General features: G+C 47.4%; 2 protein-coding genes across 6 annotated transcripts; one reads left to right on the top strand and one right to left on the bottom strand.

The window, feature by feature from the left end:
- TMEM80 (transmembrane protein 80) lies at positions 1–6166 on the bottom strand. Of its 4 annotated transcripts, XM_088057959.1 has the most exons (6): positions 5666–5697; positions 5278–5393; positions 3324–3440; positions 2151–2223; positions 1957–2049; positions 1–1036 (listed from the first exon to the last, which is right to left on the bottom strand). In XM_088057959.1, the coding sequence occupies exons 1-6, from the start codon at positions 5682–5684 to the stop codon at positions 831–833; spliced, it is 624 nt and encodes a 207-aa protein (XP_087914085.1). In that variant the 5' UTR covers positions 5685–5697; the 3' UTR covers positions 1–830. The 4 variants fall into 4 exon arrangements, with proteins under 4 accessions (XP_087914085.1, XP_005529129.2, XP_087914084.1 ...); XM_005529072.3 differs by lacking the exon at positions 5278–5393 and having other exon boundaries at positions 2151–2244; positions 3424–3440; positions 5666–6166; XM_088057958.1 differs by lacking the exon at positions 5278–5393 and having other exon boundaries at positions 5666–5887.
- On the top strand, positions 5902–25605 carry DEAF1 (DEAF1 transcription factor). 2 transcript variants are annotated; one of them, XM_088057957.1, is made up of 13 exons: positions 5902–6022; positions 7309–7406; positions 7756–7885; positions 8739–8885; positions 9674–9813; positions 10432–10497; positions 11426–11552; positions 13450–13578; positions 14315–14443; positions 16114–16364; positions 22103–22168; positions 23847–23936; positions 24950–25605. In XM_088057957.1, the coding sequence occupies exons 5-13, from the start codon at positions 9736–9738 to the stop codon at positions 25052–25054; spliced, it is 1041 nt and encodes a 346-aa protein (XP_087914083.1). In that variant the 5' UTR covers positions 5902–6022; positions 7309–7406; positions 7756–7885; positions 8739–8885; positions 9674–9735; the 3' UTR covers positions 25055–25605. The 2 variants fall into 2 exon arrangements, with proteins under 2 accessions (XP_087914083.1, XP_014113321.2); XM_014257846.2 differs by lacking the exon at positions 5902–6022 and adding an exon at positions 6208–6509.
- The last annotated feature ends 636 nt before the right edge of the window (positions 25606–26241 follow it).

Genomic DNA, 26241 nt, shown 5'->3' with positions numbered 1-26241 from the left:
GCTTCTTCAAAACACCAGGAACTCCCAAAGCTTTCCATTACAACATATTTTTGAGACAGTAAAAAACTCTGCACTTGCACCAGTTAGAAAAGGCTTGAATGTACTAATTTTTGAAAAATAGCAGAAATAAGCACATTTAACACCAAACAGAAATAAAGCTGCTAATATTCTGTTGGACTTTTAAACAGGACAGAAGGGAGAATGAATGGTGAATGGTTTTGTTCATTTTAGAACCATCCTGTTTAACCAAACATCCCCTCAAATAATGTGTAAGAACTGGCTGCCAAACCTTGTGGCTTGGCTCTCCAGGTATGCACAAAACCCAGTTCTACTCTCCCCCACTGGGATACATCAGGTTCTGCCCTACTAAAGTCAGGGAAATTACCACTGAGGTCTGGAAACACAAATGAGAGCAGCAGAGCAGCCATGCCCTCAAACACGGACATGTGCGTGGCAAAGCACAAGTGAGCCCTGGCCTGATTCATTTCTGTGTCATTTGGGCTGCATGTTGCTGCTGTGCCATGAAAACTCCCACCATGCCAGCAGCACTGGCTCCTATCCTGTGCTGGGAATGGATATTTAGTACTGATCCCTGGTGAATGCCAGAGTGTTAAGTGTTTTGCAATTCATCCCTTGCCTTTGCCATAAATAAGCCAATGGTGGACAGCATCACACAGCTCCCGGGCAGGATATCTAGGTCCCCAAAACTTCTAATTTAAACAGAGAGAAGCTTTACAGGGTATTTACATACATAGGAATTCCATAGTGGAAATAAAGCCCCACTCTTTCAGAGAAGGAATGTGTGGCAGGCATGTGGGAAGGGGCCGGGCTCAGCTGACAAAGGCAGCGATGGCCGTGACCTTGAGCCCCGACTCGAGTCCGTAGGCCGAGAGCAGCAGCGCGTTGAGGAGCACATCTGCCCACAGCACGTAGGTCTGCCACAGCAGCAGGTACACACACAGCACCACGCTGCCCACCGTGAGCCCCAGGCTCAGCCCCAGCGGTGCCTCTGCTTCTGTCAGGTTACCCTTGAAACCTACAAGGAAACAGAAACCAAAAGTCCAATTTGTTCTGACAAGAGCTCAAGCTGTAACTCGAGAATATTCCTGCTCAAAAAAGGCTCTGGTTCAGACTTTGCTCTTTCTAGAGTCCTAAAAAAGCTCAGAATATGTTGAAATCCCAGCCTGAATCGAGGCTCTTCCAGCAAACAGAAAGCCCAACACCAAGGGACAATCTATTTCAAAACAGGAAAACTAACCAAAGTTAATCTAAATAAGTTCATCAGTTGATAGAGACAGCCAGGGCACCTCTTCTTACCACAGAGAATCACTTCTGAAGCTGCATCCTTCTGAACATTCAATTTCAACCATCAAACTCTCCCTGAGCCACCCAGCTCTGCGTTCAACAGGGTGACCTTGGTGGTCTCCTGGATTCCAATCCTCACTTTCAAGTCTTATTCCCTGCTAATCTATTCCTGTTTCAGATGACTGTCATTGTAGAGAAGCTGTCCTTCTCTTTCTTGCAGCTTATTTCCAAGCCCAGCTCAGTAGATTTTGGTGTTTAACTACATTAGAGTTGAAACCCACTTCTTTATTCATGGATCAGGCTCCAAGCAAATACACAGAGAGCTTAAAGGCATTGGAATAAATCCAACCCTAAAGCTAGTCAGGGGCCCTTCCCTGAATAAATGTCTTGAGAGCATTGAGCAGATTTTAGGAGTGCTTCAGGTTTTTTAAAAATTGGACTTGAAGAAGTTTTAGCAAGGTCTGGACAAGGTCAGGAGGCACTTCCCACCCTTCTGTCTTAGTGAAAGGAATGTGTTGGTGCTTGCAGGTGTCATCACGAGTGAAAGGAAAGGTGTGGGGGTCTCCAAATATCTGCTCAACTGACAGACTCCCTTTCCAAATGATTCATGTTTACAGATTACATTCCATTTGCTCTGATAACATGACCTACCCAAGTACAATCGAGGCACTTCCAGAATGGCCATAAGAAAAAGCACGGCAAGATCAGGAGCCAAAAGATCATCTGGATAACTGAAAACTTGACCTGGAGAATAAAGCAGAGTAAATAAAGCAGGAAAACAAAGCAGGACAAAACCCAGCTGTGCATCAGCACAGCTTGCTCTGGGGACAATACCTGCGACTTACTTTTGTAAATAATCATTGCAAGAGTCACCAAGAAGTAGAAGATGTAATAAATCCCATTTACATAAAGCAGGATCTGTAAGGGAAGCGATGACAGCTGAGAACAGTTGTTAAGGATGTCTCATAGTGATGAGGTGGGATCTATTCCATAAAATCACCATTTCCCAGTAACCCCAAAATATACTGCACTCCCTCTTTATACTGAATGGTCCAGCTATGCCTGGCCTGTCAGGAGGGTTCAGGCAGGAACTTGAGGCTGTGAACACCACAGGCTGGGATAAAAGCTTGCTGTTTCGGGCTTGGCTTTAGTTCCTTTCTTAAGGAATTTTATTTGGTCTGTAGTGGGGCATCTGTTAGCCTGAGGAAGTGGGGGGGATGCATGTGTACATTGCCCCAGACCTCTTAGTCAGCCTTAAGGAAGTTGACAGAGAGTTGTCAAACTCCATCAAACTTGTGTTTGGAGAAGAGGTGGCTCTGTGCAGCAGCCAGGCCTTGTTCCTGCCCACAGCATGGAAATGCTGTGCTCCATACCTGTCTGAGCTCAGCTTTGAGATGCAAATTCCTAAGAAACAGCCTCAATTCACTCCCCTCTCTCCCCCAGCCCTTTTCAAATCATACAAATATCTCCAAGCAGGGATTCCATCCCAGGCATCTTTTACAGGAACTGCCCATCCCGTTTCTAAACCCACCCACACGCCGTGGATGGATTCCAGTTCCCAGAGCAGCTCATTTTATTAATACAGAACCAGGTTTTGGGGTTTTTCCAGTTGAAGGAAGGTGGAGCAAAAAATTACTAGATAGGTTCTAAGCATGGAAATCTCCAGAGCCAAGGGTGTCTCCTCCTAGGAGTTTACTTGGATCTCAGCAGGAGTAAAGGTGGGGTGACTTACCATAAGAGAGGAGGAAGTTACTACTGAGAGCTGCTTTTACTACCCCTTGTCAGCTGTGTCAGCTGTCTGTGAGCTGTCATGCAGGGGGTGTGTACACCAGTCCATAAATACAATTTTTAACCTCCTTTCCTAAGAAAATGGGTTAAGTCATGACTGCAGAGGGGCTAAAGGGGTTTCTGCAGGAGCCCATCAGCTAAACCCACACAAAACACCTTCCTTTGGAAGCCATAAGGTCCCAGTTGTGCTTCCTGGGGATGACACTGACGGAACATTTAGGAGTACAAACCCAGCACTGTGCAGAGTTACTGGGCAGAAGACAGCAATCCACTTGAGGTAGTCTTTTCCAAGATTCTTGCATGGTGGGAGCAGTGGTACAGAAAGGATACAATCTCTGATGTTCTTCCTTTCCATGGAGAAGGAGAAAATAAAGAGAAGAAAATAAGTCTAAATCCAGAAACATTCTAACAATGGTATCTAATTCTGGGAGGAATCTCTTTTTTCATCTCCCAGGAACATTTATTGTTTTCAAGATCATGGTCTTCATGTTCTATTAATAACCTTTTCAACTAGATGAAGGCTCAAATAATCTGGGGAAAATCCCTACTGGGAAAAGCCCCTTTCAGTGAGGAACTTTAGGCTCTTTCAAAGCCTGAAGGAGTGCACAGACATTATCCAGAACTTGTTCATCCTGTCCTTTCCTAGCAGATGACACTTCATCCCCTCTAACTATGCAGGAAGGAGGTGAACACGGGATCCATTTGCTTGTAAATTGTGAGAATGTTTGTGGAGAACACAGGGCTCCCAGTCGCCTCTAAATACCATCCCTCCAAATGTCATCCCTCCAAACCAGTTCCCTTCACAAAGTCATTCCACATCCAACCTCAGTGTGTTCTGATGGCCCACAGAAATCAAACCAAGTATTTACAATGATCCAACCAACACATGTCGCTTTTTTCCTTATTATTTTCTGCAAAAATCACAAAATTCCTATGCAAAATTCCCATGATAACACCAACCTATTAAAGCACCTCTTGCATTCCACATTAATATTCTCGGTCTCTCTCAGACACGAGGAATTGCACAGTTAGTGATTTCTGTTCCAGGGAAAGTAAAACCTGTGAAAGGCCATCTGTCTCCTCAGGGACAGCTTCTCATTGTCACAACACCATTCTCATCCCTGGATTGCAGGGTCAGTGCCCTCTTCACCTCAGTTTTATGCATTTAGGCCCAAGTCCCCCTACCTCCAGGGAGCTAATTAAGGTGTCCAGTTTGGGAACACAGTGGGAACAGGCACATGATTTTAAGTGATTCATGTGTCCGTGATCCAAAATGTCTCCTGGACCTGATCCTCTCCTCTCTGTACAGGGACTGGGGGCTCCCAACACTCATCCTGTCACTCCTAAGTGACAAGGGGGAAATGGCTTTGATATTGGGAAGAAATTCTTCCCTGGGAGGGTGTGAGGTCCTGGCACAGGGTGCCCAGAGAAGCTGTGGCTGCCCCTGGATCCCTGGAAGTGTCCAAGGCCAGGCTGGACAGGGCTTGTAGCAACCTGGGACAGTGAAAAGTGTCCCTGCCCATGGCAGGGGGTGGGACTGGATGGCCTTTAAGGTCTCTTCCGACCCAAACCATTACAGGATTCCACGATTCCATGTTCATTCAATATCCAAAACTGCAGATATACCGCTGATGCTGAATTGTATCACAGTCAGAGTCATGGAATTCCCACAGGGAACTCCGAGTGAATTCCCTCAGGGCAGTTCCCCAACTTTATATTTGAACTATTTCCTTAATTCTTTCCTAGGAGAGGGCAGTGAGCCTCCTGCAGCTGTTCCAGGTCAGGATGGCAGCCACTGCTCCTGAGGATGTGCTGCCTCCCTCAGAGCGACTGCGACATGGCACAGGGATAAACCCTGAAACCCCACAGAACCCCCGCCAGAGGGACTCCGAGTCAAGAGGAATTACTATATCACCTGAATATATAATTTCAGTGCTTTACCCAACAAAATCTTGGTTATCTATCCAGGCTGGTGTTGATTTTAGAGTGAGTGACACTGAGAATGGAGATTTGAGATGGAACATGGCCCATTTTCTAACAAAATGGTTTCATTTTAAACACAAAACTGTATTAGAGGCAGCAGCTGTGGTTTACATCATCCAGAGCACCTCACTGCACAGACCTGGGATTAGGATTCTTTTTTTAACAAGTTCGGCAATAATTTTCTAAGCCACCTTTACCTACCCAAGACATAAATTCACCGTTTTGGAAGAAAACTTTGACCTCTGCGAAAGACTTGGAAATCAATGATTTTGGCCACACTAAGGATGATTTCTTTCCCCTCTTCATTCCAGCAGTTCCTAAATAGAAGCAAAGATCTGGATTTCCCGGGGTTGAGGTGCTCCTCAATCCGCACATGCGCCAGGCCCCTGCTCACGGCGCCACCGGGATTTGCCTCAGCTTCTCGGGGTTGTCGCGATATGCCAACGGGGCCGGGCTCGACCTCGGCCCCGCCTCGCTCTAGTCGTGTCCCCCCGCGAGACGTCACCTCTAGCACGGTGGGAGACATCCCCCCGGTGCCCCGGAAAGGACTGTCGTGTCGCTGTCGTGTTGCTATCGCGACACGGCTCACCTCGGCTCGGCACCGCCATCTTGACACCCCCGCCCGCCGGTCCTCCGCCGTCCCGGCAGCCCGCGCGCGGCCACTCGCCCCGCCCACCCGCCTTCGGGCGCGATCGGAGCGTTCGGCCCGGTTCGGTCGCTTTCGGGCGGATTCGGGCGCTGTCCATTCGGGCGTCTCCGTTCGGGCCGGCGAGCGGAGCTCGTGTGCAATCGGAGAGGACTCGGCACACATCGGCGCTACTCGCTATCGCCTTCGGCAGAGATCGGAAACGGCTCGAGCGCGCTCGGGACTCTTCGCCTCGCCGGGCCGCACCGCTCGGGGACTCGGCCGCGTTCGGGCGGGCTCGGGTCTCACCCGATCCGTCAGGTACCGCTTCGCGCCGCGCCGCGCGGACTCGGCCGCGCCCCATTGGACAGCCGGCAGGGAGCGCGCGAGCCTGTCGCCTTCGCACGGGGCCCGAACGGTTCGGGCCGCTTCGGGCCTCATCGGAAGTCGGTCGGAAGGCCCCGAACACGCTCGTCAGCGCTCGGGCAGGCTCGGCGGCGCTCGGCTCGCCGGTCCCCCCCGCCCGCAGGACCCCCCTCAGGCGCGCCCGGGGGGGCGGCGGGGCGGGCTCGGCCACCCCCGGCCCCGCGCATGGAGCACAGCGACCGCGACTCGGCCGCCGGACAGCTCGGCTTGCCCGCGGGACCCGGGCAGCAGCAGGAGCCGCCACGGGCAGCGGAGAGGGAGGCGGAGCCCGAGGAGGAGGAGGAGGCGGTAACGGTGATGGCGGCAGACGCCGAGCACATCGAGATGGGAGCGCCTCCAATGCCAAGCGCCGACGAGGCCGCTGCCGCCGCTGCCTTCGCAGGTCAGGGCGGGCAGCGCTCCCTCAGCCCGCCCGGGGCTCCACCAGCCCGGGCTCCGGCCCCCACACAGCCCCCGAGCCTCGGGCTGGGACAGCGAGCTCCTTCTGGGAGCGCTCCCACCCCCTCACCGAATCCCACACTCCGCCCCTTCACACTCAGTAAAGAGCAGGAGCCGCTCGGTGCGCCTGAGGCACGGCCCCGTGTCCCCGTAACCAAACGCCCCCAGTCACGCAGCAGGGTCGTGCAGCCGAGCTGCGGTGCTACAGAGTCCAGAGCCCATCGCCCCGGCTGTCTGTCCGAGCGCCTCTTGTTCTTTCAGCCTCGTCCCACGTGGAAACCCAAAGATTTGAGCCAGACCAAATGCTGTACACCACAGAAACGCTGGGCTGTACGTCTGGGCAGTTCTTTAGTGGACAAAGTGCACAGGCCATGGCACCATCAGTTAGTACATGACAGGGGCAGAGTCTGTTGTTCAATCTATCCTGATGTTTGCCAGTCGTCCCTATTTAAATAAAGCACCACAGCTTGGAGTATCCCTAGTACAGGTGCAATACTACTTTATTCCTTAGTTCATCACATGCTGATAGTGACTGCCCTGGTTTCAAGGAGGTTAAAGCCTGTTGAACCCAAAGATTAATAGAAATCAGAATGATAGTGTTCATAATAACTTAGAGGTGCCATTAAAAATAAAATTAATTTTGAATAGAAAGGAAGAAGGATTGTTTTGTTGTTGCTATTCAGCTGTTCATCAGGCTCTGTGCATGCAGCAGAACATTAAATTAACCCTGTTTTACATTCCAGAAGTCACCACAGTGACAGTAGCCAACGTGGGGGCCTCTGCAGACAATGTTTTCACCACATCTGTGGCCAATGCAGCTTCAATTTCAGGACACGTGTTGGTAAGTCTGTCCTTTCATTTGAGGGCATTTGACAAAGTTTCTCAGTGTAAATGAAGATCCGTAGTAAGGTCAAAGGCTTGTTTTCATTGTAATATCCAGGCTTTAAGCCACAAACCCCATTAGCTGGGGGGGTTTTATTCCCATTTTTTTACCTTTCCACCCCCACATACTCATTCTGTAACAGAAGTGGTGGCCTGAAACATGAAATCTTTGAATTTGCTTGTCTGAAAACTCAAAAATTAACCTAATAAATACCATACTGATAGGAATTTTGGGGTACCTGTGGGTTACTGAAATCTATTTGTGTTGAAGTATTCTACTCAATTTAAACTCTTTATTTATTCTGTAGTCTGGGAGAACAGCCCTCCAAATTGGGGACAGCTTGAACCCTGAAAAAGCCACTCTGATAGTGGTGCACACGGATGGCAGCATCGTTGAAACCACTGGGATCAAGGGGCCTTCAGCACCTCTCACACCAGGTATTAGACAGTCTACTTATGGTGGGTCCCTCTTCCAGAGGGATGGCTTCTACTCCACTCTACTTGTCTTTCTGGAATCTAAAAATATGTGCAAAATTTTATGAGGATGGTTTGCCCTCTCTTAAAACCATAAAGTTGTTCAGGTTGGAAAAGACCTTTAAGATACCGAGTCCTCACACAGAATTTTGTGTATTTCTTGGGAATGAAAGAATGCTTTTTTAATTTTTTTTTTTTTTTCTGATCAGAAATGTGTTTAATTTCCTCATTCTTTCCCTCAAAAATAAGCTGTTTGAAAAATCTTGCCCTGCTACTGGGCTTTCTACACCCATCCTACCCCCAAGGGCACACGGATCATTTTAACATGGTTAATAAAAATCCAAGTCTCCCAGTTCTGTGCGTGTTCTTTCCAGGGGTTCTGGAACACATTTTCTTGTCGATTCAGGCCACTGACTGACACTTTAGTGTCGCTGAGGTTTTGTTTGGGGCTGCCTGCCAGTTTCCTTGCTGCCCACGAGATGGCAGAGCAAACCTTCAGTGCTCTAAAACTGTCCACAGGATGTGCTCTGCAAAGGGGAAATCTCCAGCCAGCTCCTTACACCACGGCTTACAGGTTGTGTAAGGATCAGTTCACAATCTCAGCATTTATTCCCTGTTAGAGCCTGTTTCCTCAGGTCCTCTATGCTTAATTATCAGCCCTTCTCAGTTTGTTCAGGTTGAGTTTTTTGTGCTGCTCCAATGTGGGGCAGTTCCAGCTGCTCCAGTCAACCCCCTGGCATCTCACCCAGCCGAGCATGGGGAGGAGCACCACTCTGCCTTTCGGTTGCTGTCACCTTGCTTTTCTCTTTTCTCCAAGGACCACAGTCTCCTCCTACCCCTTTGACAGCTGTCCAGGGGAAGAGTGGAACCAAGTACAACTGGGACCCATCTGTGTACGAGAACGAGCTGCCGGTGCGGTGCCGGAATATCAGTGGCATTCTGTACAAGAACAGGCTGGGCTCAGGTAACTGCCACCCGGGCTGAGGGGTGGCACAACTTCTTCTGTACTCTTCTTTTAATCAGGCTGTTCTTAAGGGCTGATCATGAGAGAAAAAAAAAGAAGAGAGTTTCTAAGCCAGTCTGGTGCCTTTTTGATTTTTATTGTTCCCTTTTGTTTTGCTTTTTATTCAGAGGCTTTTTAGCTTTTTCTTAAACCTGTGGACATCCAGGCTGCCAGGCATTGAGTCTCCTCAGTGATTGAGTCTCCTCAGGCCGACTCCTCTAGTGATTTTTTGTCTCATGAGTAGACTTGTGTTTTTGCAAAGCTCTGAAGAGTCCCTGCTGGAATGCAGATAGAGAGTTTGTCTCTTCATGGAGTTCCTGAGCTCCTCCTCTTGTCTTTTATCCCTGTGGGGAAGCAGCAGCAGAAAGTGCCAGCAGCCTGGCTGCCCAGCGGAGTGCTTGCTTTGTGGACAAAAAGTTTTCTTCAACACAAAAAGGATAAGAAATTTAAGTGCAACTCGAGAAAAGACTTAAATTTGTGGTATTTATCCAATAAAGAATTTTCTTTTTTTGTGGAGAAGTGAATTTTTAAGACCCCGAGTTGGAGCTCTGACCATGCCCAGTCATTGTCACAACCATAATAATAAATGGACGTAGTTACCCCAGAGCAATGAGAAGCAGCCAATGGGCATAATGGTTCTTACAGATTACCTGCTAGTTTGTCCAGCAATTTCTATATTTTCTTCTTTAGAGAAGTGGCAAAATTCCCCTTAACCTGGACTAACAGTGTGTTTTGGTGCTTTACTTCAGGAGGCCGTGGCAGGTGCATTAAGCAAGGGGACAACTGGTACAGCCCCACAGAGTTTGAAGCCATGGCGGGGCGAGCCAGCAGCAAGGACTGGAAGAGGAGCATCCGCTACGCCGGGCGGCCCCTGCAGTGCCTTATCCATGTAAGGTTCAGTTTGCTCCCTCCTTTCTGCAGGAAGGGGCAGCTGGAACCAGGTGCTGATGGCACCAGGATGCTCAGTTTGGCTGAGGATCAGTGATGTAGGGGAATTGTTTGTGATGTGTCTCAAATTCAAATAGCACACTGGGAATCTTGCTTATACTGGAAAGAGTTTCTGCAGGGTGAAGCCTAGCCCTGAGCTGTGCTGCAGGAATTGAGTTCTCACCCATGATGCTGTAATTCAGTAACCTGATCTCCTTCAATGTCTTTGCCTGCCACTTCTTCTTCACTTTCACCATTCATTATTTGGGTCCTTTATTTGAGTCTCCTGGAGAACTTGGCATTGCCACTAGGCCACAGTTGATTTCTGTGTGGGCAGAAATCAAGTCTCAGATTCATACATCCTGGCCTTTGGGTGTGGAAAAGTTTGGTTTTCCTTTTCTCTCCTTTGACCCTCTCACCCCATTGCTCTAGTGTGGGAAACTGACTTCTCTGTTACTGTACAGCATCCAGGAGGGAATGGGTACCACTCCAGGAGCCATCCACATTTTTTGGCAGGATCAAGGTGTGCTTTGGATGATTTTGGTGACTCTCATACTGAACTGGTCACTTCTGATTCCAGGATGGGATTTTAAATCCCCATGCTGCCTCGTGTACTTGTGCCGCTTGCTGTGATGACATGACACTGGTGAGTGGGAGGCTTTACATCCATTACTTTATTTTTGTTGGACAAATTAACCAGACAAGCTGCCACAGCCCTTGGGTGAGCAGGTCACACATGTCCTGGGAACTGAGTGCCTTGACACATGAGTACTTCAAGACAAGTGCTTTGTCCCTGCCCCATGAAGAAAGGAGATAAGGAACTGCTGGCATTATTGCAGAACAGCCTCAGTAAAGCTAGATCATACTTACTGTTTTTTTCTTCTTTTTTTTTTTTTTTTTTTCTCCTTTTCTAATTAATATATCTATGCAAAATGCCTTTTGGGGATGTTAATGTTATGATTTTGACTCGAATTTCACAATGTTTTGAATTGGAAAAATATTTTTGTAAAGAAGTAACATCATAATCTTATGATGGATCAATATTTTAATTTTGAAACTGCTTGGGGTTTTTGGTTAGTTGATTTGGGGTTTGATTTTTTGCTAGTTTGTTTCAAAAATGAGGTTTAAGTCCTGAAGTAGAAGCAGAAGACTTAACTTGACCTGGTGCTTTGCCTTCCTTTTCTGCTATGAACTGACTGATGTGCTTGTTTTCTAGCCTGGAATTTCTTCCTCTCTTCTCTTCCCTCTTTTTCTCTATTCTTCCACCACCTTGGCCAGCAGCTCATTATCTACCCAGTTCTACTCCTTGAATAATAGTGGAAAGAGGTTGAATTTGTGCCTCTTCAGCTGGAGGGAGCTGAGTTTAACATTTTTTTTTTAAAAGTTTTTTTTGTTTGGAAAACTTTTAAGTCTTTTAAGCTTTGGTCTGTCATTGCAAACCACATATCATCCATGGGGATCTGTGCTGCTGTTCTTGGAAAGATGAAAGTAAACCCAAAGTCTCCAAAGAGATCCCTCAGCTAATGCCTTTTCCTTTTTTCTTTTCATTTTCTTTCTGGTGTTTTTCTACCCAGAGTGGCCCTATACGACTCTTTGTGCCATACAAAAGGCGGAAAAAAGAAAATGAAATACCTGCAACTCCAGTGAAGAAGAATTGCTCCAAAAACATCACTCTGCTTCCAGCCACTGCTGCAACGACGTGTAGGTTCTTTTCTCCTCGTAAAAATTGCTTCCTTTCTTTGGAGAGTTGCCCTGCTAGGTGTTTTATGTCTGTTAGTGGCCCCTTGGAGATATCCAGTTGAGAAAAATGTCCTTTTTTTTGGTCACATGCTTTTGAGTGGATAGTTTTATTGGCTCAGCGTCACTTCCTATTTTATAGAAAGTAGCACAGCGTTGCCACATCAGGACACAAGTTGAATAGGAAAAAGTGCAGCTCTAGACCTCCAGGAAACTCAGGTTTAAGCATCATGACATTTTTGTGCTATGAACAGTAGGCTTCATATTTTGTGCTGAGAGAGGCTTGGATTATGTCCTATGCCTGGAAGTGTTCAAGGCCAGGTTGGATGGGGCTTGGAGCAACCTTGTTTAGTAGAAGGTGCCCCTGCCCATGACAGGGCAGTGGAAGGAGATGACTTTAAGGTCCCTTCCAAGTCCAAGTATTTCAGGATTCTATGGTTATAGTCTATGATTATATTTCCCCCTGTACCAGACTAAGTGGGAGAAAATTATGGGGTCCTGGCCTGGATCCATAGTGGATTTCAGGTAATTTTTTTGCAAGTAACAAACTTTCCTGTTGGAAATTTCCTGTTGGAATTAAGTTGTGGGGGAGGCTGGCCCTTCTCTTCTCTGACAGAAATCCCCATTCCATCCCCTGAGCTTCTCTGTGTCCCTTAGAAGATGGAGTAAGATTTGTGTTATTCCTTGCAATATGTAGAAAAAAGTCTGTAAGCAGCTGGAGTGAAACCCCCAGCCTGAAAGTCGTTAATGAAGGAGGCAGAAGGTGTTGCTTTGATCTGCACATCCCTCTCCAACATTCAGCACACACTTTGTTACTTACTGGTTTGATTGGCAAATCATCTGTGTGAGAACAGGAATTAATTTGCAAGCTGATCCAGCTCACACATCCCCAGTCACATCCATGTGTCCTGCTCTCTGCACACTGGCATAATCTGCACGGTAACAGTACAAAGGGAGTGAGGAGGAAGCAACAGAAATCTAAAAAAAGAAGAAAAAAAGTAAGCTTTTGATTAGATCATCAGCAACAGTAGGAGGAGAAACACACAAGGATTCTGCAGAGTTGTTTTATGGCTTTGTTTTTTTTTAGTCCCCAAATAGGTTTAATCTGTACTGGTTTGTTATGTGAAGTGCTGTGAGGCTGCTCATTCTCTCATGCTGGCACTGGAAGAGAGAACTTGTTTCGGTGGCCACATACTTCACCAGCCAGGAATCTGTAGCTACTGTATTCTAGGATTTAATTATTGTGTGCTACAGAATCAACCCATCAGCAATTAATAGTACCAGTTAAATAATCTTCTTTAAAATGGGTTTTAAACATTCTGAAGCCACTCAGGTATAATTATCCAGAAGGATTTTGTGCCTTGTTCCTTGCATTGGCTGAGCATATTCTATCACCTCATGTAGGTAAACAGCTAAAATTGTCCAGCTATCATGGAATCAGCTGTAATCCACAGGTTGTTACATTGGTTTAAGTAGCAACAATCACTCTTGCTAAAATTGTCATAAAGCAGCCAGAAGTTGATGGGGTGTGTGGCCTCACTGAATCTTAATGGGAGGTGTTAAGTTACAGTTTATAAAGTAACTGGAAAGGTGGTGATTTGGGAGGTATTAAGTTGTAAATTAATGTTTTGGCCTTGTGCCCCCAGAGCCTTGGAAGGACAGCAGAGCCTTCTGAAGCCCTCTGGGGCTTTTATTCCCTTTCCAGCTGCACTGGTCACAGGTGTGATCCAAACTGGGTTATCCCAGGCTGCTGATCAGTGAGTCTTCTGGGCTTGTATGGTGCAGCACAGGGAAATCAACAGCTGGACAGGCTTGTCCTCTGCACTGACAGTTAACTATGAAAGTGCTTTAATGTTTCCAGTCACCGTGACTCCCTCTGGACAGATCACGACCTCCGGGGCGCTGACCTTCGACCGGGCATCCACCGTGGAGGCCACGGCCATCATCTCAGAGAGCCCGGCACAAGGGGATGTTTTCACTGGAGCCACTGGTAAGAGCTCAGGTGTCTCCTCGACAGCCATGGGGAGGAGTAAAAGAGGGTTGGATGCCCACTGCTGTACGAAGGAACATTTTGAATGCAACAGAAAGGATTTATTTCTCAAGGGAGACACCACATAAGGCGCTGTCCTTTCTGTGAAATCATTTCAGCAGTTTGAGATCTTAGCAGTTGCACCAAAGGGGAAGCTTTGCCCTTGAGAGCTGCTAACGTTCACCTCTGCTGAGTTCCTGGGATTTATGTTCATCTCTGTAATTTTTTTTTTTTTTACTCCTCATTTAACCTAAAATACTACAAAAAAAGCCCAAACTAGGTGAGGGTTTAAACAGAGTGAAAAATTCCGGGATAAATCAAACAAAATATAAATGCATGACATACATTTCAGTTCTCTCAGTTTGAGTCATGCTTTGGGTTGTGAGCTCTCCTGGGGAAATGATCCTGCACTGAAAACCAGAGTTTGGAGCCCCGTGATGATCATGGATATTTCACTGTGTGGGATGAAACCAAGGAACCTGTGGCTCTAAAGGTGAAAGCAGAGCATGGTGGAGCCAGGATCAGGATTCCTTGCCTGCTGACTGTGTGAGATCCTGCTGCTGTTTCACATTTTCAACCCTTGGGAATTACCAGAGTGTAGGAACTTGTATAAAATGTAAAAAAATAGGGATGAATGCAGTGTAAGAAACACCTGCCAGGTGTGTTAGTGATTCCCAAGGCCCTTGTTCTCCTGCAGTTCAGGACACCAACGTCCAGCAGCCTTGCCGGGTGTCTCATCCAGAGCCTCACTATCCCAGTTACCAGGACAACTGCCAGATCTCACCTTTCCCTGAGGCTGCACTGCCAACGTCTCATCCCAAAATCGGTACGTTTGCTCACTGTGCTTCAATTTCCTCCCATCTTTCTCAGCAAAGGTAAAGATTAGAGCAGAAAATTAAACTTTGCTCTATTTTGTGTAGAGTTTTACAGATGCTAAGATTTAAGCAAGCCAGTTTCCCCTCTGTGGGAAGTTTTTTGCTCTTTATTGAGAACTTTGATTTGTTTATTCTGCCAGAGGCAGCTGCTGTGATTCTGCATCATGAGTCGTCTTGCATTCCCTGCCTGTCCTAAACTGCTTGCTTCTGGATTTTGGTCCTCTTTGGGCACTGTGGCTGAACATTTATTTAGTGTTTGATCTGAGGAGAACAAACCCCATCAAAATCACGTCATAGAAGCTTTTCTAGACATCCTCACATGGCTTTATGGCTCCAGTGGTGCATGCTGGGGGTACTTGTGGGCAGGTTTTGGTGTCAGTTTTCAATCCCCTCTGTATGACCTTTATTTATTTATTTGGAGCAGCACAGGATGTTCCTGGTCTCCAGAGTCAGATCTTCTTGAGTTTAAGACCTAGTCAGATCTTGATGTTACTAATTAAACATTGATTGTTTTTTCACCAGTGAATACTTTCTCTTGCCTGATGTACTTGTGCCAAAATGAGGAATCGGAAGTAATTCCTGTCTGATACGTTATCAAATGCCATGCAGGGATAAATATTGTTCTGGAAATGGAGAGTGGGAAAGGCCCTTGTGCAAACAGACACTGATAAAAAAAACTGGTTTATCTCATACTCATGTCTAAGCGCAAATAGTTACATGCCACTCATTTGCAAATTCACTAAAATTACTGTTTTAATTAAGGGTATTTTGAGGTAAGAAGTCTGCACAACCCTGAAGCTGGTATTACCTTCTTTTTACTAGTAAAGAATTCAGTGAGGAGTGTCGAGGTCAGTGTTGGTAGATGTGAAAATCTTGGACTGAATTTTATGGCGGATGGTGAGTATTTATTGCTAGAGTTACATTTTGGAAAAGTAAATTCAGATAACACTTCTTCCTGGAATGTTACCTAAGCTGAGCTTACACTGTGTATGGTGGAATTCCTGGGTCTGGATTTAATTTTGTCCTACCTTGATTTCCCAGTGTACATTCAAACCTAATGTGAAAAGTAGCTGGTTCAGTGACACAGTAACTGCTGGGTTATTAAAGGGCTTCCCAACCCATGGTTTTGGGAAGTCCACCTTTGGAATACACTCACTTGAGGGTAATGGTGACTATCTCAGGTTGAGTCCAGTGCCTGGCCAGGGTTATGTAGAGGTCAGAATTCAGGAAGCACAGAGAGAGTGATGTGGATCAGTACCTGAGTTTTTGTGGTTTTCAACTTGAGCGTTGACATCTGGGTAGGAACATCAGGATGTTTCTGTAAAGTATTGGGTCACTGTGTGACTTACTCTAACCTTACCTAGCCATGGCTGAGGGGAACGTTGTTGGCAGTGGTGCAATTGTTCCTGGGAATGCTTCTTTCACTGCATCATGGTGCTTCTCCACAGCAGTGCTGGGAGGTGTTAAACTCTTCACAGAGTCATCCAGGTCAAGAGGAGGCATTCTTGTCCGGTGGGTTTGCCAGTGCCCATGGGCTTGTTCTGCACAGACCTGCACTTGATGTTGCAGAAGGAATGATCTGTTTTCTGTCTGTGTTTTCTCTTTTGTTCCCTATGTCCAGTGTTGACCTCTCTGCCTGCCCTGGCAGTGCCCCCTGCGACGCCCACCAAAGCCATGTCGCCGTCGGTGGTGAACGGGCTGGAGGTGACGGAGCAGCGGAGCTGGCTCTACCTGGAGGAGATGGTCAATTCCCTGCTCAGCACAGCCCAGCAGCTGAAGACCCTGATTGAGCAGGCCAAGCAGGCCAGCTCCTCCTTCCGTGAGGCCGCTGTCACACAGGCCAAGATCCAGGCTGATGTGGAGAGGAAAGAGGTAACTGTGCCACGGGGGCGAGGGGGCTCAGCCATGGGCACCTTTGGGGCTGAGTGGTGGAGCCGAGTAGTTCCTGGCTGGAGCAGTGATACTGGAAATAGTTTCTCCAAGCCTTTAAAGCAATGTTAGCAAGAGAAATCTTCCCAAATTATTTGTATCATGGGGAAAGGAATAAAGTGCTCTGGGATTCCAGGAGCTGTGAGACTGCTTGGTGTCACGATCCTGAGCTCTCCCATCAGCTGTCCATAAATTTATGGGATGTGGGCACTGAATCCTAGTCTGAGAAAGCTGGTGAGTGTTCAGCTGTGCAGTGGCTGCTGTCAGGTGAGTTGGGCTGTTGAAGCCTTTCAATGGGATATGTGGAACAGCTTATCCCAGAATTTATGGGGAAGCGTTCTGTCCCAGTGTAAAAGAGGGAGTCGGGGAGGATTCTTTTTGATAGATTTCTGAGATGAAAATAAAGTGCAAATGTGACATATTACAATCCGAATATAGAGAAGGGTAAGTGTCCTACTGAAGGAGAATAGAAAAGAGAGCAGAGGATGGAGAAAGAAACAGAAGGCAGGGATAGCGTTACCACAGGAACTCCGGCGCTCTGTCAGCGCCAGCTGAGCAGGTGGAGGTGCGAGCTGCAAGCCATGGCGAGCCCCCGCTGCTTTTGAGTGGTTGGGCACAACCTTCCACGGGCAGCGGTGGCTGCGAGCCGCCTTGTGCGGCCCTTGTGAGCGGCAGCTGCAGCCTTGGCTGCGCCGGTCGCTGCGGGCTGGTGCTGTGGCAGGTTGGTGGGGAGGGCAGTGCAGAAACACAGCGGCGATGGGGGTTGAGGCTGGGTGCAGGCGGGTGCAGCTGCGCCTGGGAAACACGGTGGAGGCAGCTGGCAGCGCCCCCTCCCTCGGGGAGGCAGCGGAGCACAAGGTGTTTGTGGAAACAGTGAAGCAGGGCAAAGCAGGTAGGGGCAGGGAAGCAGGACCACAGAGAGGGAAAGTGAGAGGTGTGGGGGAAGAAGGACCAAGGTGACCCTCCGAGTGAGCCCTTGATGCCTCCAAGAAACCCAAAGCAAAATGGCTCACTGTTTTGTCCCAGCGGCTTTTATGTGCTAAGGCTCCTTCCACAGCCCGATTTCCCGGGCATTCTTCGTGGGTATCCGGGTATTTGCCCCACCAGCAAGTAGGGCAGGTCGCTCACAGCCTTATCATGGAGGCTTTTTCTGTCCTGACTGGCTGTCAGGGGAAGCCTTCCTAGGAACAGGGTTGCCAGTACATGTACAGTACTTACAGGAATCCTTCACCTCGTGTGTGAGGCATAAATGAAAATCAAATTGATCTCTCTCGGGAAGATAAGCAGTAAAGTTTAGAGGTACCTTGCTGAGATCTGTGCAAGCAAAGCTGACTCACACAACTCCTGTGGTAGGATTGGCAGGCTGCCTGGCCTCATAGGAGCTCTGACTGCTTCCCATCTTCTCTCTCTTGTGGCCAGGGATTATCCACAAGGACTGCCCTCTTCTCCCTGCTCTTTTGTGTAACTTATACATGGTAGGGGTCTCAGGTCCTTCTGACCACCACCTCATGCATGCACCCAAGTATGGCTCCATACTGAATGTGCTCTCCTCTCCCAGAGATCCACAGCTACTGGTGTGGACTGGGGAGAGAGAGGTGGGGGGCAGTGTTGGAACTGGTGTTGCTGCCGGTAGCTGCTGAACTCCCTTCCCAAACACCACATTCCTCCTGGTGCCATCAGCACTGTGCTAACGTCAGCTTTCCACTGAATCCATAGGCAGGAGTGTGCAGCAACAGGCCTGGAAGAGAGGTATGGGAAGACTTTGCTGGAAGCTGAGGACCCCTAGGACAGTCCTTGCAGCCTCTTTGATATTCTTTGCCATGTTGGCTCTGCTAAACTCTTCTGTACGCTGCATCCTTGATGTGCAGGTGTGTGATATGTTGGGAGTCTAATCCTTCCCTGCTTCCTTTCTGCGGAACAGGTGCCAGTGCTGCTGCCCAGATTTGGGCTGGCTACTGCTGGAAAGCTGCACAGTGTGGGACACTGAAACACTGGAAGCTTTGGCACAGTTCAGAGATAAACAGCTGCTTTTGTTTAACTTCACTCTACTCTTTTTCCAGTCTGTGTGCCTCTTCCCTTCTGTTTATCCTCACAGTGGTTTCTGGAATGGTTGTTCAGTCCCTTCTCTACACCCTCTGATCCAAAACCAGCTCTCTTTGATGTTCTCCTAGTTACTTCTTGTCCTGGGAATGGGAGTTAAAATCCCTCCTGCATATGGATCAAAGCTGACTTGACATGGGAAGGATGAGCACATGATTGTTTCCAGGGAAAACCCCTTTCCCAGGAACTACTGCATCCCCAGTTACACCACTTGTGTCTCACCATTCTCAGTGTGTAATGGGGACCTCCACACTTGTGCAATGTGGTGAAACCATATGCTCATGGTGGTATTTTTTATCATCCAGACAATTCTAAGCTGTGCTAGCTGCTGGAACAATCCAGGCAGTATCACAACTATCTATCTCTGAATGAATTCCTGCTTGTGAAATCTGTATTTGGACAAAACTCTGTGTTTCTGGATACAGGGAAGCAATTACACTAAAGGTCAAAGAATTTGCTCTCTGGTTTTGTGTTGGTTAAAGGGCCTTTCCCAGTTTCCTAGTGATTGTAACATGAGTCTCTTTCCCACTCTGAGTATGTGTGTGGTCCCATGGCTTTTTGGGCAGTTAAGGTATATGAGAGGCACATAGAGGGGTCTTCCTGCCCTTCAGGTTGGGGATTTTTTCTTAACCAGTTTAATACAAAGGAAATCGGTGCTTAATCACCACTTTCTTTGTTCCACTGACAGAACTTCCAAGGGTGAGCAAACAGGGGGGGAAGCTTTTCCTGGGGGTGTCGTTGTGTGGGAGCTGCAGAGTGAGGCTGGACCACAGATGAGATGATAACAGCTGCAGACTCAGCTTTTCCTGGAAGAGTGACTTAGTACAGAGCTGTATTGTAGAGATCTGATAAAAACAGGCTGGTTCCCAACTGGATACACAAACTTAGTGCCATGCATGTTACTCATCAGTCACTATAGTGTGTTTTGGTACTAAATTTATTATTTAATGAGCTTTAGAGTCGTTAAATATCACAAAGGAGCTGTCCTGTTCCTATAGGGCAGCAGTTAGGTTGCCTCAGCTTTAAATATCTGGAGCTGTGCTCTGTGCTGGTCAGTGTCGATGTGTGTGGGACTCACACAACTCTGAAGTGTGTCTGATGCGAGGGGTTTGCACTCTGCCTCCCTACTCATGTTATCTCAGCCTGTTTCAGGGGCTGGGGACATCCTTATCCCTTCTGAAGAACTGGTCCAAGTTCTGGAGCTAAAGCTTCATCAGCAGGGAGGTTTTTTGGCATGTAATTTAGTAATTTGGCAGTTCTGACATGCACTCAGTTGCTGTCTTTGTACGTCTTAATCTCTGTAAATTTGTTTAAGGGTCATGGTTTGTGGGGCAAATTTCAAGACTGAGGATCTCCTTCAAATTTTGTTTCCATCTTTCCCAGAAGTCATTTTGGTTCCCCTGGGTAAGTCTTTGGCCTCACTGTGCCTCAGATGAAAATAACACTTCTTTCCCAGAGAGCTCATGTGCAAGTTTGCAAAGTGTTATATCCTCTGAGTAAGGTTACATTTGTGTAACTTAGAAGTCCTGGGGAATGATATCCCAAAAGGAAAACAAACCACATGCCCTCCAGCTCCATGTTTATATGAACTTCCAAAATGTGTCATGATATTACAAAAAATGGAAGTATGGAGACATTTATAAGGTTTTTCTGAATTGCAGCATTCTGTGTGGGATGAGTTTACTACAACTTCTCTGGTGGAATTTCATGTGGCTGTTAAAAAACAGTTCTTGAGTATCATTAATAATTAAGTTGTGTCTGAGTATCGAATCCCTTGGTTAATATCTCCATGTTGGCTTTACTGCATTTTTTAGTAAGGGAAAGCATTTAGGAATTTAGGGTGAGTGGGGAAACAAAGGCTGGGTGTCTCTTGCAATAGATATTTGACATTTGCAGATCAGCCAAAATGAGGAGATTAAAGGCAGAACTGACGTGTGATGGTGTGCTTGGACAATGTAATTTTTTTGAGTGTGCATTAATCCATTGTTTATATCAGATAAACTTTTGGATGGGGATATTACACATACTCACCAAATTCTGTGCCAGAATTGCTGGGGGATAATAAAGAGATTCAGGAAATGTGTTAAATGGATTTTCTGTATAAGTTGAAGAGAATCAGTGTTGAAATCCCACAAATTTTTTAATTGGAATAGCCTTCTGTAAAGCAGGGATGCTTCTGGAGCCCTGCTCATTTGAAAGCAAGGTGGAAAATTAAATCAGCAAACAGCTGGGGCATCTGAATGTATTTTTAGAAAGATTAAACCAATTCGGGGCTGGCGAGTATGAAATTAATCTAAAAAGGGTTGGACAGTTAAGAAATATGTCTCTTGTCAGCAAACAGTGGCTTGTGTACTCCAAACTAGCAGTGATACTATGGGGAATTGGATGTTATGGGTTTTGTGGAGCTGTTTCTGTGAGAGATCTGAATGTGTCTGGCTTGCTCCTCTCGTATCACACCTTTTCTTTCTCCATGGTTTGTGCATGGCTGGAGTTGCCTTGTCAAATAGGGAAAAACCAAATCACACCCCTGGCAGGCCAGAGCAAGAGGTTTCCCTGCCTCCACCTCCATCTACCTGGAGTTTTTAAACTTAATTTCTGTCATGGTAGTATCAAGGTTTTGAAGGTTATGGTTTCACAGGAGAACAAATATTGTGCTCTCAGGTCATACACTTGTAAGTTAAGCCTTTAATCTCCTTATGTGTTGAGTCAACTCCTCGATGAACCTGCTTGGCCTGGAGGAAGGGGTTCAGCTCTTTTTGGACTTTTTAACTGTTCCAAATACATTTAATCCAGGGTTAGCACATAATTAATTTAGGATTGGGTTTGTATTTCATTGGTTTGGGACTCCTGTCCCCCATTGCTGAGCATGTTGCTGCTGCAATAGGTACAGCAGCATCTGGTTGGGCTTGAACTGGTGTGACGTGATTCTGCCAGGCAGCCAAAGCGGGCTGTGAACATCACCTCCAGAGGAGTGATGGAGTCACAATGTGTTCTAAAGCCCTCTCACTCTTCCATTGCAAAGAGGAGTAATTGTGGTTAGTGCTGCTCCTAAAGTCTAAGGTGTGTTAATTTTGTTCAGGCTTTTTTCCCTCCTAATCCTTTTTGTTGGGCTTTACCTTCCCTCCAGACTCCTTTACCTCTCAGTGGATTAGGACCATGGACTTTACCCAAAATTTGGCCCCGGAATGTGCCACTTGGCCCTGTTACCTTGGCATTTTCCTTGTGTTTCCTGTGCAAATTTCCCAGTTCCTGTGTACAGGGGGGTTGCAGTTAAACCCCCCATTTTAAGGACAAGTGTGTGGATGGAGTGGGGAGCTGGGCTTGGAGGAAATGCTGTACTAGACTGGCAGTTTGTCACCTCAGGCCATTTTCTCACAGGCTCCTTGCCCTGTCACCACATCAGGTGACAGTGTTCCTCTCCTAGAAGGGAGAAATGAGGGGCCACCCTGTCCTCTTGCAACTGCATTGTCAGGTTGGGCAGACACAGCTCAGCATGGGGACCCTCTATCCTAGCACCCTTTCCAACCCCTCACGTTATGCTCCAGCTGGGAAATGACATGTCTGGTGTGTTTTCCTTGCAGCAATACCAAAGCCAGTTATTCCAACAAACAGAGGATGTGGATGGGAAGACAGAAATCATCATCAAGGTAGGCTGGGGGTGGTTTGTGTTGTGAAGAGCCTTTTGGTCTTTGTCTCATTAAAGACACAGAGGGTTTTGCCATTGCTGTGGAATCCTGTGCTCTGTGTCTGGCCTTCTGGCAAGGAATCTGAGCCCTTCATAGTAGGGCCAGTGCTCCAAGCAGTTTCCCCTTTCCCAAGCATTCCAGTTTTCTATACTCCTTTACTGTCACCTGGCCAGGTTCATCAGTCTCCCTCACCACTGAGTGGTGGTGCTGCAGCTCTGGTGAGCTGGTGTTACAGAGCTGTGACAGGAAGAGAACTTGCTTCCTTTCTGTCCTGTGAGCTGGTTTTCATAACTCTACAATTTCCTCTGGCTTTTGGAATGGGAGTTAGTTCTGGACCCATGACTGAATCCCTTAGAGCTATGTTGCTCAGTTCCCTTTCAGATCTCCAGGTACAACCACACCTTGTGTATTTTCCACATTTTCCAGTAACTGTACAGTTTACAAACAGCCCCAGTCAAATGTCCCCTCAGGGCAGGCTTTGCAAGTTCCAGATCGAAGCTTTAAGCCATTTTTGGTGTCCCAAATCCACAGCTACACATCAGGAGCACAAACACAGTTCAGTCTCACCAGCTGTTCACTGCAGGTACATGGAAAGGTGTGAGAGGGGGTGTTAATCAGAGCACTGATTTTTGGTGTGGTTGTGCTCAAAGAGAGAAGGAGCCTGGAGGAACTAAAGAGCCCACGATACAGCCCAGCAACGCTTCCTGTCACTGCTGCTGACGTGCTAATGATTTGTCAGGAGTTTAATGAGCTGGAAGTGGAATGCTCTGTGAAGTGCTTATTTTAGTGGCAGTTCAATGATGTTTCCACCTAAATATACAGGTTATGTTAATTGATGTCAACAAGATAAGATGAAAGCGATAGACACAAAAACATCCCTTAAAAAGCAGGTGTGATTTTTCACCTGTGTATCCCATCTCACCTTGCTTCTGGATTTAAGTCCTTGCTCCTGTCTTCTTAATTTGACTCCTGTTTCCCTCTTGGTGCACTCCTTATGTAGTCATGACCAGGAAAGGACCAAGGATCATATCCCGTAGGAGCAGATCCCTTTTTCCTCTCTAAAACTAGGAGAAAATACCTGAAGGGTCCTATCTGTACTCTTAGTCTGTTGTCCTTCCTCAGACCTTCTCTTGGACATACACAGGATTATAAACCAAACAAAACCACCAATGAAATCTGCCTTTAAACCTTTAAATATGGGATAAACTCAGAGCTTGTGTGTCAACAGCCTGTGCACAGCCTGACGTGTCTGGGTGGGATACACCCAACTCCTGTTGTTACCTGACTGATGGATACCTGACCTATCTGGAGGGAGGTTTCCATGGGGTGGTGGGGATGGATTTCCATGACCACTCAGTGTCCACACTGAGTGTTTTGGAGGGCTTTCTGCCCAACAGAAGGAGAAACAGAGGTGCATTTCATTTTCCAAAGTGATCCCTGCTACAGAGTAAGGAGAGTGGGTCTCTGAGGGTGAGGCCACTGGGCCTGTTTGTTGTGGGTTGGTGTGCTGTTTTGGGAAACGGGAGCTTTCCCATTGCTTTGGTGTTCCAGCTGGTCACAGCACCTCTGTTGCACCTCGGTGACACCTCGGCCCTGGTTTGTCACTGTGTGACATATCCCTCTCCATCCCTTCCCACAGCAATCCTGCGTCAACTGTGGACGGGAGGCCACCAATGAGTGCACGGGATGCCACAAAGTCAACTACTGCTCTACGTTCTGCCAGCGGAAGGTATCAGCTTGTGACCTGGGATTCAGTACCCTGGAGAGGGTTGTGTGACCCTGGGGACAGCCAGGCTGCTCAGGCAGCCTGATGGGTGTCAGCATGGAGGGAGGAACAGGCAGCAGAGCCAGGCAGTCAGAGCAGAACCTTGCATGGGCCAAGCACTCCAAACCCACCCTGCCAGTGGGATCACCAGCAAGGCTGTAGTGATGGGACAGGTGTGCAAGTCAGGACAGGGTTAAAAGGGTAGAGGAGATCCCCAGATTTGCATACACCTTCCCAAAGGTGATCCAAAAAATCCAAGTAACAATAGAAATGAAGCATGGAACTGTGGGGAGCTTGGAGCACTTTTACAGCCCCTTCCTGCAGCTTCCTGGTGAGCTGCTTACTTCCTTCCCTGCTGTTCCTGCCATGCCACTGAGGACATAGTTCTCCTTTCCATTATTTGTGATGCTGTAGGTGATGCAGTGGGACAGACTCTACAATTGTGAACTTGGGAGGTGGGAAGAGGTGGGAAGTACACCTGGAAGCTGCTGTGTGTCATGTTTCAGACCAGTTCCTTACAGCAACCATTGGCCCCTGCTTGGAGAGAAGGATGGTTCAGTTTAGCCAGTTACAGCTCTGCTGGGTGGCCAGGTTCAGGCTGAATCAGCTGTCCTGAATTCAGTCAGTTCCAGGAGGAATCTGTTCCTGTCCTAGCTGAACTAAGATCCTGGCACAGCTGTCCCTCGGGAGTGCTCAGTGTCGAGAGCTGCCTTTCAGGAGAGGCTTTAATTTAAGGTTCTGAGTCAGTTTTAGTAAATTTTCCACCTGACTGACACTGATACCATGGATTGTGGTTTTTGTGGAGATGGCAGCATTCTGCTTAGTCCAATTCCACCTCTTGTAGTGATCCAGTGCGTGGCTCCTTTGCCCTTCATTGTTGGTCTGGTTTGTGGAGAGAGAGCTCTTCTCACACAGTGAGGGCCCTTCTCCAAGAGCCCATTCTGCTCACAGCCTTTCCCTCTGCTCTCCCCTGGCAGGACTGGAAGGACCACCAGCACATCTGTGGCCAGTCAGCCACGGTGACAGTGCAAGGGAGTGAGGTGCACGTCCCGGACAATGTCATGGAGAAGGTCACTGTGTGAGTGCTCTACCTCCGCAGCCGTTCATGGACATGCGGGGCCGAATGGATCGGCGACTGGCAGGAGCGGTCTGTCCTGTGCCAACAGCACTCTCATCACTAGCAGACTCATTTTTCATTGACATTTTGATACTGTGACAGCATTTGTCTATTCCCAATCCCCTTCCAAAGATTTGGATAATACAGAGACTGTGAAAATCTCATCTGGAGCCCTCTCCCTTCCGTCCTGGCCCCGACTGGCTTTGGGAGGCTTTGCCTTTGCCTGACTGGATCCTCCACCATGTGGATTACAGCAGTCTCCTCATCTCCCTTGAGATGGATCTAAAGTAGGTGCTGCAAGGAGATCTGCCAGTGCTTCCTCCTACCAGGACCTCCCTACCTCTCATTAGAGAAGAGAAATGAATCTTTGGTTTATTTAATTGCCTTGAAAAAGTTGGTGCAGGTTCTTAGTTTGGCATTGAAACACAGTTTTTCCTGTGTTCCCTCTGTGCTGGGCAAATCTGGAACACATTGGAACTTCTCCACTTAAATATAATTGAAAAATAACATGTTAAATAAAATGCGATGAAAGCACAAGTGTGCCCAGTGGTCCCCCTTAATTCCCAGGGCAGCACTTTGTGGTACAGGTACCTGCACAGCTGAGTGCACCAACAGGCACATGTGTGTCTACTGCCTGTCTACCTGGGGGGTGTTTTCTCCACAGGGAAGCACAGGTTCATTCCATAGTGTGCCTGGAATGTCACTCATAGCATCCAGCTGGCCAGAATCAGATGGAATCAAGCCCAAGGTGAGCACACATGGATATGGGGCTGTTCTGTCCCTGCCCTATTGGAGGTGCTAATTAGAGATGTGCTGATCATTAGGGAGTTACTTGCATTGTTCACTGCAACAAAATAATTTTAATTATTAATCTACTACTTTAATAATTAAGTTAATCCTTTGTTTGTTAATTAAGTTGTGGTTGGAGACTTCAGAGGAGTCATGACAGGCACAGAAGCCTCTGGTTGTATGGTTGGGTTTATTTTTATCTCCAGGTATAGCCCCCGTTAGCAGTCACAACCCCATGAAGGGTCACTATTGTTTGCTCTGGTTGAGGGGTCACTTGTCCTGCCTCTTGTTTGCACCAGTTTGGTGATGATGGGTGAGGGAGGATGGTTGTTCAGCTCCTGCTCCAGGCAGGGTCACCTGAAC

The sequence above is a fragment of the Pseudopodoces humilis genome, chromosome 7 (assembly GCF_049639895.1).
Source record: "Pseudopodoces humilis isolate 2021_Gansu_Grassland_sample_001 chromosome 7, ASM4963989v1, whole genome shotgun sequence".
In the NCBI taxonomy this organism is placed as follows: Eukaryota; Metazoa; Chordata; class Aves; order Passeriformes; family Paridae; genus Pseudopodoces; species Pseudopodoces humilis.
Note: the sequence above shows the minus strand (reverse complement) of the source record. Positions and strands in the feature narration are given on the sequence as shown.